This window comes from Brachycentrus maculatus, unplaced genomic scaffold (assembly GCF_059751285.1).
Source record: "Brachycentrus maculatus isolate JH-2025_06_01 unplaced genomic scaffold, ASM5975128v1 h1tg000044l, whole genome shotgun sequence".
Lineage (NCBI taxonomy): Eukaryota > Metazoa > Arthropoda > Insecta > Trichoptera > Brachycentridae > Brachycentrus > Brachycentrus maculatus.
The window spans coordinates 68,881-84,833 of NW_028280798.1; the positions used below are offsets into that span (position 1 = coordinate 68,881).

At 35.9% G+C, this 15,953-nt stretch overlaps 1 protein-coding gene across 1 annotated transcript; it reads right to left on the bottom strand.

Moving 5' to 3' along the window:
* Nucleotides 1-2,650: 2,650 nt before the first annotated feature.
* On the bottom strand, nt 2,651-15,106 carry LOC148312295 (peroxisomal biogenesis factor 19-like). The gene is made up of 9 exons (XM_088277508.1): nt 14,935-15,106; nt 13,899-14,093; nt 12,585-12,635; nt 11,601-11,686; nt 9,956-10,081; nt 8,988-9,148; nt 7,309-7,429; nt 5,114-5,239; nt 2,651-3,627 (listed from the first exon to the last, which is right to left on the bottom strand). The coding sequence occupies exons 1-8, from the start codon at nt 14,996-14,998 to the stop codon at nt 5,126-5,128; spliced, it is 918 nt and encodes a 305-aa protein (XP_088133634.1). The 5' UTR covers nt 14,999-15,106; the 3' UTR covers nt 2,651-3,627; nt 5,114-5,125.
* Nucleotides 15,107-15,953: the final 847 nt, after the last annotated feature.

A 15,953-nucleotide genomic window follows, 5' to 3' on the forward strand; every position in this document is an offset into this window, starting at 1 on the left:
TTATCTTTTTGATTGAAATATCAACTAAAATCAGTTAATCAAAATCAGAAATCAAAACTTTACTTTACTTTACTATTTTTTCAAGTTTTCTTGTTAATTTGTCACATTTCTGATCTAGACACACGATAAAATACGTGCAAAATAGTTATATGTACCATATATATTGGTAAAACAGTAAAAGTTATAATTTTATGAGATAACTCGTTGAATGTGAACGCCTTTCACGCTTCAAACACGCGAGCGTTATGATTGATCGGACTGATTTGTACCACATAAATCAATCTGTTTGGTGCGTGGTACCTTTTCTACATTTAAAGATTATTTCTATGTTTGTTCTCGTTTTAACAGGTGCAAAATATTAGCGCCTCATTGTTTGACAAACCATATCACCTCCCCTCCGGGCGGGGCAACTTTATGACTTGCGGGGATACATTCGATTAGTGTCTTTGTAACATGTTTTGAAAAAAAACTGATATGCGGATGGGTTAAAGGCAAAATAAAAAAAAGTTAAAATAAAGATTGATAAGGAGAGTGAAATGCAGAACCCTTAAAACTTCATTATTAATAAGATTTTGTGTTGTTAAATTTTATATCGAGTTCATAGCTGGTAGCTTTTAATTGAATACAAGCAGTAGTATAGTCTGTAAATCTAACATTTGAAAAAAAAAATTGTATCACTTTTTGCTTGTCATTCGCGTGTCATACAAAATTGTTTCGCGTGCCGTAGGTTCGTCATCCCTGCACTATACTGTGACGGTTGTAGGGACGCATTTAACGCATGCTATTTCCAAAGTGGAAATATGTAGGGTTAAAAAAATGGTCAATAATTAAATCGGGCGATTTAAAATAAAATAAGGAGAAAACAAAAACAAATAATTTATTTAGATACAAAAGTTCATTTTTCATATAAAAATGTGCATAATAATTAAACATTTATATATATATAATAATTTACTACCTAGAACAAAAACACCTTCAGCGGAAGCCGGGAAATCCAAACCGAACGGAGCTGTGGCCTGATTTGATTTGAAAAAGTAAAAGTTTCATAATTGAGGAGGGCATTTATGTATGTGGCGTTCCATCCTCTCTGCCTATCCCTAAAAACGCCGATCTAACCCGTATCCTTTCTTCTAAAGAAAGGTAGACACACGAGCTCTGTGACTCCATGATTCCGCAACAAACAAATTGGATGCTGTTTGCAAAAAAGTGTGACAATTTAATTTAGTGAATTAATATTTACGTTTAACCGTTTCCACTCTGACCATTTTTTCTCATAACTGATCAGCTACTCTGATCAAAAAAATGCGCCGGTTTTCTACCATCAAAATAAATATTTTGGCTCCCTAATTTTGGGACACCCTGTCTGGCAATTCGTATGACAATGTTAATTAAGATTAACCGCATTTATATGAAATATTTGTTGGTAGAATATAGTTGGGTGATAGAGAAATCAGAGATTACAGTTATACTTGCGCCGGGCCAGACATTGTGGCCCACGGAGCTGCCTGTTAGAATCATACGGGCCAGAATGTCTGGCCTACAGAGTGGTAAGAGTTAAAAAAAAATCCTCTATCACTTATTTTGTAAATATATTCAAACTTTGTTTTGAATATACAGTCAAACTAGGTTATAACGAGGATGTTGGGACTGACTGAATTTGCTCGTTACATCCGAATATAGGTATTTTGTTCATAAACATACCTACCACGTGAAGACATGAAGTATCTGGAATCAGAATCACTAGTTAGCGGAGTCGTGGGACGATTCCAGTCAGAATTGACTACTGAGATCTGGGAAGAACCTCTGGCCGCAATTCATAGAGACGCCGCTGACATTGCGAGATGACGAAACAGAGCTTCTTCGTCGTTAAACAAATACCAGGGTGCCGGAAGCCAGCTGTGTCTGGCAGTGGGCAATCAACAACACGGAGCCTCCACGCCCGATGATATCACGTTTATGCGACGCTGGCGCAGCATCGCTTCCTCGGGAACGAAGATCGCCGATCAATCTGATATTAAAGTACTCGGGTAGCAAAACAGGCACTATATTCTTTATAACACGTTATCGCACAGTTTTGTTCATCAACTGGGACCCTAATTATAATCTGGCAGCCGCCCGACCCTCAGTATACTAATCACAAGTAGCCGCAACACCCAATTCCCATCTGTACAATGTTTGCAGGCGTCTCTCGCGCTCTACCTAAAGTAAGCAAATAGAACGCTCGCAAGCGTCTCCCGCTCTCTACCAACAGTATGCAAAAGACGCTTTTAAGCGTTTCCCACAAACAATGTGTTAAATTTTCAATAGTTTTAAACAAAATTAGAGTATATATAATAATATATATTTTTATATATATATATATATATATATATATATATATATATATATATATATATATATATATATATATATATATATATATATATATATATATATATATATATATATATATATATATATATATATATATATATATATATATATATATATATATATATATATATATATATATATATATATATATATATATATATATATATATATATATATATATATATATATATATATATATATATATATATATATATATATATATATATATATATAGTAATTTTATGTAATAATAAATGTGTTGTTCAGTCTTTGTGTGTTTTTTTAAATATTTTCCTTCAAAGTCTTGTTTGGATTTCCTGAGTTTAAAGTACAATTTATACAATACAATAGAATTTTAAAAATGGCCTTAGAAAGGCTCCACATGGTCAATTCTCCGCACAATATCTGCCTGTCAATTTACAAAAACATCCTTATTTTCAAGATTTTTCATTCTACTTTTACACAGACGAAGAATAATGCAAAATTTACATTATTTTTTGACATCTCCACATAGATGAAGAAGAATATGAAAGTCTGGGCATTTGCGGGGTTTACGACAATCAAAGCTGCTTTAAGTGATCACCTTACACACGTGTAACATTCACCAATTCTACCCATAATGCATGTAATAGGTGTCAATCAAGAATATACATACTACTTCCAAAATTTGAGTAGTATGGTTTTTCAACCACTTTTCAAATTTCGATTCACCCGTGATTGACATCATGGGTAGAAGGGTGAAGTGATTAAACCAACTTATGACGGTCGTCAGCCCTGTAAATGACCACAATTCCATATTCTTCTACATCTTTCATGAGACGTCTAAAAATAATATTAAAAAAAGTAATTGAACTTGCTATTTTGACCATTTTTATCGTTCATTATAAAGTGATCACTTAAACCAGCCTATGAGACGTCGTCAGCCCTGAGAATGCCCGAAATTTCATATTCTTCTTTCTCTACGATGTCGATAAGAAAACCTCACTTTAAAATTCCTAAAATTTTGGACACACTCAAAATCACGATTCGGCCACCGATTCCTAGGCAAGGGCCGGAGGCAGCTTGCGGACTCCCTACGCTCTACACGGACAACGATGACATCACAGCTCCGGCGAAGAGACTCGTACACGGAATTTTAATAAAGTACCTATTTATTTTGGCCAAGCCGATGGCTGAGATGGATGACAGATTGCCACGGCATTCGGAATATGATTTTTTTGTAATTCATACATTTGCCGATATCCGAAAGCTAATCTGGAAAAAAAACATATACATGTAAATAAAATATATTTAATTTGATTAATTTTTTCTTTTGTGAATCGCAATGCCGTCACTAGATGTCGCGCACGGTATTGCCGATAGAGCAACACGTCAGATGAAAAAACAAGATGGACTTCGGAGAAGAAAATAGTATGGAGGATTAATTTAAATAATATATATGTTATAGAATAAAGTTTAATTGCCGTTTCTTCGATTACAGGTGAGTGTTGGTTAAATAATTGTTTAATACCAAAACTATGATATAAAATATAAGTTAAAACTTCATATAGCCTGTACATGTACTAATACAGGCGGGCCTAAATGTTCCAAAGTCTTGTCCAAATGTTTGTCCGCCTCCGTGGTGTAATGGAGGTCCCGGATTCGATTCCCAGGGGGGAGGGGGGTGAAAATAAATATTAGTGATTTTACACTGTAATATTTATTTAATATTACCCTGGACTGGTTCCTGAAGCGCCAGAGTGTTCACCTTGCCTTCATGCAAGTAATGATCGAGATAACACTGCGTCAATTCGATGCAGTGCCCTATGCACCATTGGGTGCGGATAAGGGTTATAATTAAGTAAAGGGATGTAAAAAAAATAGTAAAAAAACACCAAAAATTTTACTTTTAAATTGTTTTTATCAAAAATTACTAACTCTTGAATAAAAATTATATTTTCTAAATAAACTAGTCAAGAGTAAGTTGTATTTTAGTATTCTTTTTTCATTTCTTCATAGAGAGTTCTGTAACATGAAGTACTATTATGGATCGCGATATTAGAGGTTTGGTTTTTAAACTAGCAACGTTGCTCCTACAGACTGTCAATTTGACAGTTGACAGTCGACTTGTGGTCAGACCGTTTTACCATCTCACCGTGAATAGACTGAATGACCATTATGCGCGTCGTAGGTTGAAAAACGTTTGTGTATTGGCGATTTTATTCTCGAATTTTTCACAAATTATTTACTTCCGTCGCCGCAAATGAATAAATTTATATTATAATACTTTCATGTGATACATAATAATATTACAGAATAATGCTTTTCAGTCTGTAACGTCTCATAGTCCATAAAAGTCCCGTTTGTGTCGGGTAGTGGTCCAGCGGCGTTTCTGGGTATTTTTATTTTTTTTTGGGGTTCAAGAGATCTTGCATCCCTTATGTCACTGCGACCATATTAGGTCTATTGTGACTTCCCTCTGTATTACAGCTCACTGCCAAGACCTACATGAGTCATGTAACTCACGACCTGTCTTGGTGGTAAGAGCTTCACCTTCTCGGAGTCCAGTAGAGGTCCTCCAAGGGTGTGACTTTGTTTGTGAGCGAGTGCGTGAGTGAGTTTCTGGGTTGGAACCCACTCTACCGCAATTTGACACCCATTTCTAATAATGAGCCGCTCAGGCTCACAGAAATAGTATAAAATTGAAATATTTGTGTAAATAATAAAGACACAAATGTTTGTAATGGGGAGGTGGGCTCACCCGATCGTGCGGCTACATGGCCCGGCACTGGTTGAGGTCCACCTGCGGCGGCACCTCGGGCATGCTGGTCGGGTTGGGCGGCAGCTCTCCGCTCAGCTCCTCCGGCGGCTGACCCAACTCCTGCATCTGATAGTAATAATAACACAGGTCAAATCTCCTACAGGTCAAACAATTTTAGCCTATTCAATATTCATGTGTCTCCTCACACATACGCGTGTGAGGTGATATTAATTTTTTACAGAAATTTCATTTTCCTATTTTATATGAAGTTTTAAAAAATATTTATAAAAATGTTTTTAGCAAACTTATTAGCAAGTTTTTCTTATCGTCGTACATTTTACGATAGTCTTGTTTTAAGGTTAACGATTGAGGTATATTTGTATTTTAAGTCCCGGGTGATCAATACAATATAGGTACCTACCTACTGCAGGAAACAACACAAATCAAACTATGATTTCCAAACTGCGAGACTTTGTTGGAAAAAAGAAATTTATATGCAATGAAAGAAAAGCAAATTAAAAAGCAAGTTCAAATAGGTTTCTAATTTTAGATAAAAAAAAAAAACCGAAATTTTATTTTTTGACTTCTCAATGTTTTAAAATGAATTGTAACATCATTTTAAAATAAAAAAAGTTGGTTATTCTGAGAATTTTGGTTCGGTACATTTTATATGGAAGTTTTCCGGGGACGAATTGCGGATTCGTTATACTGGAAATTTCCTTAATTCCGTATTTGCTAAAAAAAAATTTGACCTATAATTCATATTTTGTATACTAAAAGCGTCATTAACTTTGTGGCATGGTAATAAAGCACTCTCCTTATCGTTCGCCCTTCACTTTGTGCAATACCACTTTTATAAACACTTATTCGTGACTACCGCTTTCGGAAAAACATTCCTTCCTCAGGTCATTAAAATAAAATTATTGACATTTGTATAAAAATAAAATTATTGACATTTGTATAAAAATAAAATTATTGACATTTGTATAAAAATAAAATTTTGAAAGTAGACAAATGAATCACAGTGGGAATATTTTCAAATGTGGACTCAATAGTTTAATTTAGTCGGTTATTTATTATAGGTCGCTGCAAATGAATAATTTTATATTATAATACTTTCATGTAATACATGATTATATTACGGAGGAATACAGGACTATTTGTTAGATGTTAATTACCTAAGTTTGTGTAGATTTGAAATTTTGCTTGGATTATTTATGTAAGAGACAGATTGAAGCTCCTTTTTCTTGTAGTACATGCTTGCTAACTTTTTCATCTTTTTTATGTTTTTAAGTATTTTTTTATTTAAAAAAAATATAATAATAATTTTTGTTTTCTGATAGTAAGGATTTTTTGTATTTTATATAAAAAAAAAACTAACTAACCATCACGCCGCTTCCACGCAGGGGTAGGCAGAGAGAATAGAGCGCCACACCACTCTGTCCTTGCAAACATTCTTCGCCTCTTCCGCGTTCATGCATCTCCTCATACATACCCGCCGATTGTTACGACTCCTAACCTGACCACTTTCAAGTATTTGGCATACTTGATCGTGCCATGTTTTTCTCGGTCTTCCTCTGCTTCTTTTCCCACTAACATTCGCCTCATAAATTTGTTTTACCATTCTCCTCATAATTTTATATGAACATTATTATTCTAGTTCTACTTATAATACCTATACCCTTATACCCTTTACTATGACCTAAATTATATTGTATACCCACACACAGGCCATGCCTTTGTGGGCCCTTTTTTTGTATTCATATTTATATTTTATTACAGTTTAGGTACAGTTGAAGGCAAGCGGGCAAGAGGACGGTCTCCAACAAGATGGACAGACCAAATAAAGGAATTAACCGGATCCTCGCTAAACGCTGCCATCAAGTTGGCCCAGGACCGGGAAGAATGGAGAGGACTTGTGCACCAAGTGCCTGACATTCCAGAAGACCACGACGCTCAGCATTGAGCAAGAAGATGAAGAAGAACGCAAAAGAATTTAAAATAAAGAAAAAATTTATATATACAATAATTGTGAGCCCGTATATATTATATTTTATATTGATATTCCCAAATTTTAAAAGTGGAGTGATAGTAAATACATATCACCGGGAGGGGAAGGTTGAACACTTTATAAGAACACCCTAGCACTGAGTGGTTAGAATGAAGGCGTGCGCTGCATCCTGCAAGCTACAGACCTTCTGCATCAGCTGCAGGATCTTGTCGAACCTCGCCTTCTTCACGTCCTCGGAGTCCGACTCCGACTCCAGCTCCAGCTCGGAGCACACGCTGTTCATCAGCTCATTCTGCTTTGTGTATCTGCAATCATTTATTTAATTTAATATACTTACTTACATTTTTTAATAAAATTTGAAGCAATTTATGTACATTTATACATATGGCAAACTTAATTTTAAATCATTTTGACATCTCATCAAAGATGAAGAAGAGCATGGAGTCTGGGCATTTACGGGGCTGACAACCGTCATAGGCTGGTTTAAGTGATCACTTCACACACGTGTAACATTCACCAATTCTATCCATTATTGACAACCACACTACTCAAATTCTTGGAAGTTCTATATATATATAGGATCAATTTTGAAACATAGTTCTTGAATAATAGATTTATATTATCCACTGACACTTCGTGATGGAATTGCATTTTTAATTTATTATTAGATTAAAACCAATATTTTTAGCTTTTCCACTTTTTTATTTGACCAGCGACCGGGTTTCGTCGTTACCGACATCATCAGACTGGTCTGATGATGTCGGTAACGACGAAACCCGGTCGCTGGTCAAATAAAAAAGTGGAAAAGCTAAAAATATTGGTTTTAATCTAATAATAAATTAGTTCTTGAATCACTAGAACTTCACTAGAGACATCTATTGGTGAGATGAAAATAAGCTTTTTATTGAGCAGAAACTCTTGTATTAGTATGTGAGGTCCGAATCCTGGATTTTAATCACACACATGATATATATACTATAGTGATTCAAGAACAATGTTTCAAAATTTGTTCATATATCTAGAAATCCCAAGAATTTGAGTAGTAGTGTGATTGTCAATAATGGGTAGAATTGGTAAATGTTACACATGTATAAAGTGGTCACTTAAACCAGCCTATGATGGTTGTCAGCCCCGCAAATGCCGAGACTTCCATATTCTTCTTCATCTTTGATGAGATGTAAAAAAATAATACAATTTCTATACATTTATACATAAAGCAAACTTTATTTAAGTTTCGCAGAGCCTGTTTTTAAGAGGGATTAGCTTCTTACGAGGTCCGATTCATCTCTTTGGTGTTCTACCTCGGGGTTGGCCGTACAATGCAATGTGGGGAAGTCTGGATGGTTTCATTCTCCTCACACGCACACACCATTGTCTCCTTCGTTGCCTACCCCACCTAACAACATCTTCCATCCCACATATCTCCCTGATCCTGGCGTTTCTTATTCTATCACATAGACTCTCGCCTGATATGCTTCTTAGAGTCTTATTCTAGAATTCCCGATTACTTAAATCATTCATAATCAGTGTTGCCATATGTAAACCAAAAAAATCTGAATCAAACAGTCTAGAAATCTGTATAAAATCTGTATAGAATCAGTAACCCAAAATCTGTAAAAAATACATTTTAGAACCAATAAATTATGGTAGTTTATTGAAAAACTTACCTTTTTGAGAAAATAAAGCAGTACCTGTACCTGTACTAAAACTAAAAGTACTACCTAAGAGTAAAATCTGTCATCTGTAACGGCGGCCTAAAATCTGTATAAATCAGATAAATCTGTATACATATATGGCAACACTGTTAATAATGGAAATGTAACGTTTTGGTGTAACATTCCACCACATGTTGGCATATGTCACCTGTCCAGGTCTTCCTTGCTGAGCGTGGCCTTGTTGTTGGCCAGCCAGTCGGGGTACTTGGTCACGATGTCCTTGAGGGAGGGGTACAGCACCTCCTTGGACAGCAGCGACTGCATCATGCCCTGCATGAACGGGAAGAACATGTTCCCATCCGCGCCATCCTGCAATCACACAAACAAACCCTGAAGAGAGCAACAGGTTGTCCCATAAACTAGTTGCTTTTTTAGTAAAAATGTTTTCTTCTTTTTGTAAATCCTAGGGATCTGTTTGTGCCTCCGCATGTCGCTCTTGGGATGTGGACTCCCAGCTGTCTTTCCATCTTTTCGGAGGTCTGCCTGGGGGTCTGCGTTCTTCAGGGTTGCCTTGAAGGGCGATACGTGGAAGTCTGTCTTCTGACATTTTGTTTATATGTTCTTTGCAGTATCACCTTTGTTGTCGTCCCCACCTCACGATGTCCTCCGTCTTACACATGCTTTGAATGTCGGTATTTCTTACTCGGTCTCGCAATGTGTTTCCGGTTATGGATCTCGGAGGTTCGAAGTAAAAATTTAAGTGGATCAAAAAACAAAGTATTTCATTTCTCCAAAATACAGTTTTTATCCCTCCTGTAAAATTTATCCGCATCCGTAGTGTAATGGTCAGCACGCTCTGCTACCGTTCTGGAGGTCCCGGGTTCGATTCCCAGGGGAGGGTCAAATAAATATAAGTGATTTTTTCACTCTAATGTTTCTTCAATATTACCCTGGACCGGCACCTGAAGCGGAAGGATGATCACCTTTCCTTCACGAGTTAACAATCAAGATAACACTGCGTTTATATGATACAGTGCCCTATGCACCATTATGGTCCGGATAAGGGGTTTGAAGTGAAGTAAAATTAGGGATTCTTGACTATTCCCTTTGGTAATCAAATGATTCATGCGTGACTTAAGTATGTAATATATTGAATAGTAATTACTAGCGACATACCGTTCCGTTCAGATCCATGCCGGAGAACATTTTCTTGAGGTCCTCTTCGCTGAATGGGTTCTCGTTCTGCAGGTTCCCGGCGCTCTGGTTCATGTTCTCGAGCGCTTGCGAGATGGCCGCGCTAACCTACAAATGCCACACATCAAACACCTGTAACACCACCAATCCTACCATTAAACAGACTATCATTAATCCATAAATTTTAATAAAATAATAAATAATTTATTACTGCTGCTATTAAATAATTTGGTCTGCTTTCAAATAAGTCCAACTCGGTATACGTCATGTTTGGGCGCCAAACATTTTGCTCGGTATACGACCTTGGTATCCAATCAAATACCATAGATCTGAAACTATGCAAACTTCTTGTCAAAACGTGTGCACGGAGTGTGCTACTGTATGGCTGAGAGACATGGTGCCTATCTGAAAGAGATAAGTACACACTACTCAAATTCTTGGAAGTTCTGTATACACATATGAACCAATTAAGAAACCTTGTTCTTGAATCTCTAGAACTTCACTAGAGACATCTATTGGTGAGATGAAAAGAAGCTTTTTATTGAGCAGAATTTTTTTTATTTATCTATTTCAGTACTAAGCAGTGTTTGAAATATTTTATACAACCACATCAATGTATAAATATTTTTCCTTTATTTCTTATGGGAAAAATACATAATTTTGGTATACGTTCTATTTGGTATAAGTCTCATGATGTGGAACGGTTTATTGTGATTAATTTGTTCCCAACGTATTTGTGTAAGTCGAAAAAAATATTTGTGAGATTTTTTGATACATATTGCTCACTCCTTTCAAGAACATCATAAATCAAAAATCGACCATTTTCAGTTGTGCATGTTTTCAGAATGCCCAAAAAATGTACTATACCCCAGCAAAAGAGGCATATTTTTAACTTAATATTTACCCGCTATACGGCAGAAAATTTTGAAGAAAAGGTATTGTTAAATATTTTTTTTTAAATATACTAAATATTTTTCAAATGGAGAAAAAACCTTCAGGTTTTACCTGAAGATCTGCTGCGCGGTAAAAAGTTCAATAAGTGGCTTGATATTTATTTTTAATACATTGTATTATATTCTTATACTTTAAAAACGTTCTCCTGAAAAATCAAGTATTTTGATTTATGACGTTCTTGAAAGGAGTGAGCGATATATGGTATGTATAATATGTACTAGTTTCAATGTACATATCGCTCACTCCTTTCAACAACGTCATATATCAAAAAACTTGATTTTTCGGGAGATCGTTTTAAAGTTAGAAATACAATATAATGTAAAATGCTGGATAAAATATATGCGTAAAACTTATACGTATGTACCAAATTATTTGGTAAAACAGTACTATGTACTTATAATTTCACGAGACAGTTTATTTTTATAACTCGGTTGAATTTGAACACCTTAGGCGCTTCAACATTACAAAAACTGTTACATTTCAACTTCAATTATGGTCAATACAAGCGATATTTAGAAATATTTATATTATTCCCGTTTTTAGATCACATTTTCATATGGCGTAAAAAATACATATCACCATTGCGCGCGGATTTTTATGTAAGGGAAAGGTTACCTCGATAGAAGAAGAAAATACTAGACATGTGTGTATATGAGCTGTGCGGGTTTCTTACATCGCTATAAGCCTTGGGTTTTTCCTTTTCTTCTAATTCCGGTTCAGCTTCCGATCCCGGCGGCTTCATGACCTGAGAAGCAGCTCCTAGAAATCACAAATCTACATGAAAAAATTCTTCTTCTCGGCCTGTTTTTAATAGGGACTAGCTTCCCGCAATGCAGATTCCCAGCTGTCAACCCATCTACCTCGGGGTTGGCCGCGCAGGAGTCTGGATGGTTCCATTATCATCACACGCACACACCATTGTCTTCTTCATTGCCTTCCACACCTAACAAAGTCCCAAATCTCCTATCCCGGTGTTCCTTACTCTATCTCGTAGACTCTTGCCAGACGTCTTCATTTCTGACACTCTTAGTGCGCTTTTTGTTACTGCAGTGTCCACTCTGCATTCGATCTCATATCGCTCACTCCTTTCAAGAACGTCATAAATCAAAAATCTTGATTTTTCAGGAGAACGTTTTTAAAGTTTAAAAATATAATACGATGTATTAATAATAAATATCAAGCCACTTATTGAAATTTTTACTGTGTAACAGATCTTTTTAGGTAAAACCTGAAGGTTTTTTCTCCATTTGAAAAATAATTAATATATTAAAAAAAATAATTAAACAATACCTGTTCTTCAAAATGCAATAACAACACTTTCTGCCCTGTAGCGGGTAAATATTAAGTTAAAAATATGCCTCTTTTGCTGGGATATGGTAAATTTTCTGGGCATTCAGAAAACATGCACAACTGAAAATTGACGATTTTTGATTTATGACATTCTTGAAGGGAGTGAGCGATATGTTATAATGGGTCGCACGCTGGGTTTATATATTTTAATTTTTCTACCAATCTTCATGTCAGGGTTTGTCAATGTAGAATTTATGACTGCAGCCTTGTTAATTGCCCCGTCATTTCACATCGCAGATCCGTTTGACCGCACAAGTCCAGACGCAGGTATTTTAAAAACGATTAATGTAAATAAGAATGGTCGTACCTGTCATCATTTGAAATGTAGCCAAGATCTGTTCCTGGGTGATATTGTCATCTGGAAAAATAAATTAATAAAATGTTAAAATCATAAAAATATCACAAAATATGTAAATAAATTTTGAAAATCTACCGTAGAACGGGGCAACTTGAACTTTGATGTGTTGCTTGAGCCCAGTACAAAAAAAATATTTAGATCTGTATTTGGTCTACAATAATGAACGTATCGACATGATTCATTGTTTCCCTGACAGGTGACACTTATTGTCACCATACGTTCATTATTGTAGACCAAATACAGATTTAAATGTCTTTTTTGTACTGGGCTCAAGTTACACATCAAAGTTCAAGTAGCCCCGTTCTACGGTACACCCTTGTTTAATATCTCAAATCCAACTGACGAACCATCACACCGTTTCCCCGTAGGGGTAGGCGGTGAGAATAGAATGCCACAACGACTCGTCTTTGCAAACAATCATCGCTTCTTCCACATTCGTGCGTCTTGTACATTCACGCCAATTTTTTGTCAGCCAACCTGACCACGCACAAGTATTTGAAATACTCGATCGTGCCACATTGTCCTCGGTCCACATTCCCCTCATATAGTTGTTTTTCATATTCTTCGTCTGCTTCTATTACTAACCAAAAGCGGACAGAACTCTCCGAGAGGCCTAATATAATTGGTTTACACATAACATTTTATTTTTATAACATTATTTTTTAAATTTTTTATATAACTTTCTTAAACATTGCAATTTATCGTTCCGAACATTTTTAATTTGTTGCCGACGGAGGTTAGAGGTCAAAATAAAAGATGGAACAAAGGCAAAATAAAGGAATGGGTAAATGATCAAGAGTTCATTTTATGAAAATTGTAAAATGTTTATATTCTTAATTTTTTTCTCTTTTTGTGTCTATATTAGGTTAAAATGGTTAAAAACAATAAAAAACGTATTAAAAAAGAACTCCACCGACAAGACACACAAGGTGGCTTGGTGGGTCTCTGCAAAAAAAAAAAGCTATAAATATGTATAAATTGTGATTTGAATAAATGTATACAAATACCAAAAATAATAAAAAAAATTTTTTTTGTATGTAAGTAGTTTATAACAACTTGATAAATTGATGTGTCGCAATTGATGTGTTTACTATACATATTTATGTAAATGGTACACAATAGTACAGCTGCCCAAACTTAAAACACAGTAAGGGACATTTTTTGTCCCTTACTGTGTTTTGAGTTTGGACAGCCGAGTACCGTACATACCAAAAATAAATAAATAAATAATTGAAGGAAAGGTGGAGGGGATGGTGCGGTTACCGGAGCCGCCTTTGAGCGAGCGCAGCAGGTCGGCCATGCTGCTCTCGAAGGTGGCGGCGGCCTGCTGCAGGAACTCCTCGCTCCACACGTTCTCCGAGGGGTTCCAGTCCACCCCGTCGGGCGCGTCCTCCTTCAGGCTGCTGCCGCCCACGCTGGTCTTGCGCGCCGGGCACGCTGTCATGTCCTCCAGGGCGCCTGCACACAACATTCAATCACTTTACACAAGCAGTAACCCTTTGCACTCGAGACTTTTTACAACGGGAACACACCCAAATGCTAGCGAGGACATCGAGCAACTGGCGGGACAGAATTGTACCTGCGTCAATACGTATCCCGGCCTTTTATTATCTAAACAACATAACGGTATTTATTGTAACTGCAGACAGTTGGTAGAATTCCATATTGAATTGTTGGGTAATATATCCAAAACAAAACAAGGTTTGTTGGATTGAATTCTACATTTATTTATATATATGTTAATACGTGACGCATTTCGTCTTCTTAGGACATTATCAAACACTCGTCTTATAGTCCGTAAAATGCAGTATTTTAAGGCGTCAAAAGGAATCAAATTATATAGTCATCGAAAATACACATTATCTAAGCAATTTTAACTTAATAAGCTTTGCAATCTGATAATAAAATTTTTTAATTTTTTAATGTTTTAAATTTAGGCGCATCTTAGTCTGTAAAATACGGAATTTTAAGGTGTCCTACCATCAAAATAATAACAGTAATCTTAGTATATACAGATTCATCGAAAATACAAGTTTTCTTAAGGAGTTTAATTCAAGAAAAGCAATTAGTTAGTCATAAAAAGAGCCAAGATTAAAAGCACATATTGGGCAAAAAACCCGACGCACTCGAACTATGACCGAGCAATATTCAAGGATCAAAGTTCGAAAGGTAATAATGTATGCAAACATATTTTACAAGTTGCACAATTCGAGAGATTTCTCTTCGACATTATAGGTTATATTACCAGAAGTGGTTATTGCGTAATTGGTTATAAAAATGGGATAACATATCGACATACTGTCCAGGAGGTCGTCCAATTCCTTGTCCGGAGCGGCCGCCGTGACCTCTTCCTTCTCTGACATTTTGAAATAATTTAAAAACAACCGAAGTCTACGAATTTAGTTACGAAAACACGAAATCGCAGACAAATTCCACAAATTCTACGTTCGGTCCGTCATTCCGCGGCGAGTGTTGCTATATGTAAAATATAAAAATAAATACTTTTTTTATATTTCAATAAGTAGGTACTGCATTTAATGCAACAGCAAAATATACATTAGATCTTTTCATAACGAGCTCCTCTCATAACGAGTAATTCGCATAATGAGCAAAAAAGGGAAAAAGCTGTTCCCTTAATAAGCAACGTTTCGCACAACGAGTTACAGAGAAAAGGCAAGTCCCCATTTCACGACATTTATTTGTGACGCGGGACTTCCGTGCCAGTCAGAACAAAAAATGTTTCGCTTAACGAGTAAAATTTTTGAACGAATATTCGTTATTAGAGGTTCCACTGTATTATATCAACATTTGCTGTAAATGTCTTTGCACTGTTCCCTGTCTCTTTGCTGTGCTGGTCGGGATTGTGCGCGTCTGTGTACCGGCCAACGTCGAGTCGGAATCGGATCTAGCTGACTAATTGAACTAAATACTTTCACTGCCTACACCGGGGTACTTCTAGAAAAGTTGGTGATGGACTTACAATCTTGTATTTATTTAGATTGGCAGTGACAGGGATATTGAAAGCTTTTAAATGTAAATTCACAGTAAAACCGCGATACTATTTTGTTTCACATTTTCCACAAATTTCACATGGTTCATAAAAAATAGCTCTGCAAGAAAAGGTCTGTCAGGAAGCCTAGATGCTTCTGTATCAGATCTGTGATGCGGTGGGACAGCTTTCAATGCCAACATTGAATTCAATCGAGAGAAAATTAGTCAGGTAGGTATTAAAAATTACCTTATGAGTTATCGATTTAGAAAAATAAATGCCATTTATTTGTTCTAATAAGAAAAACGATTATTGCATTGTTGCATTTG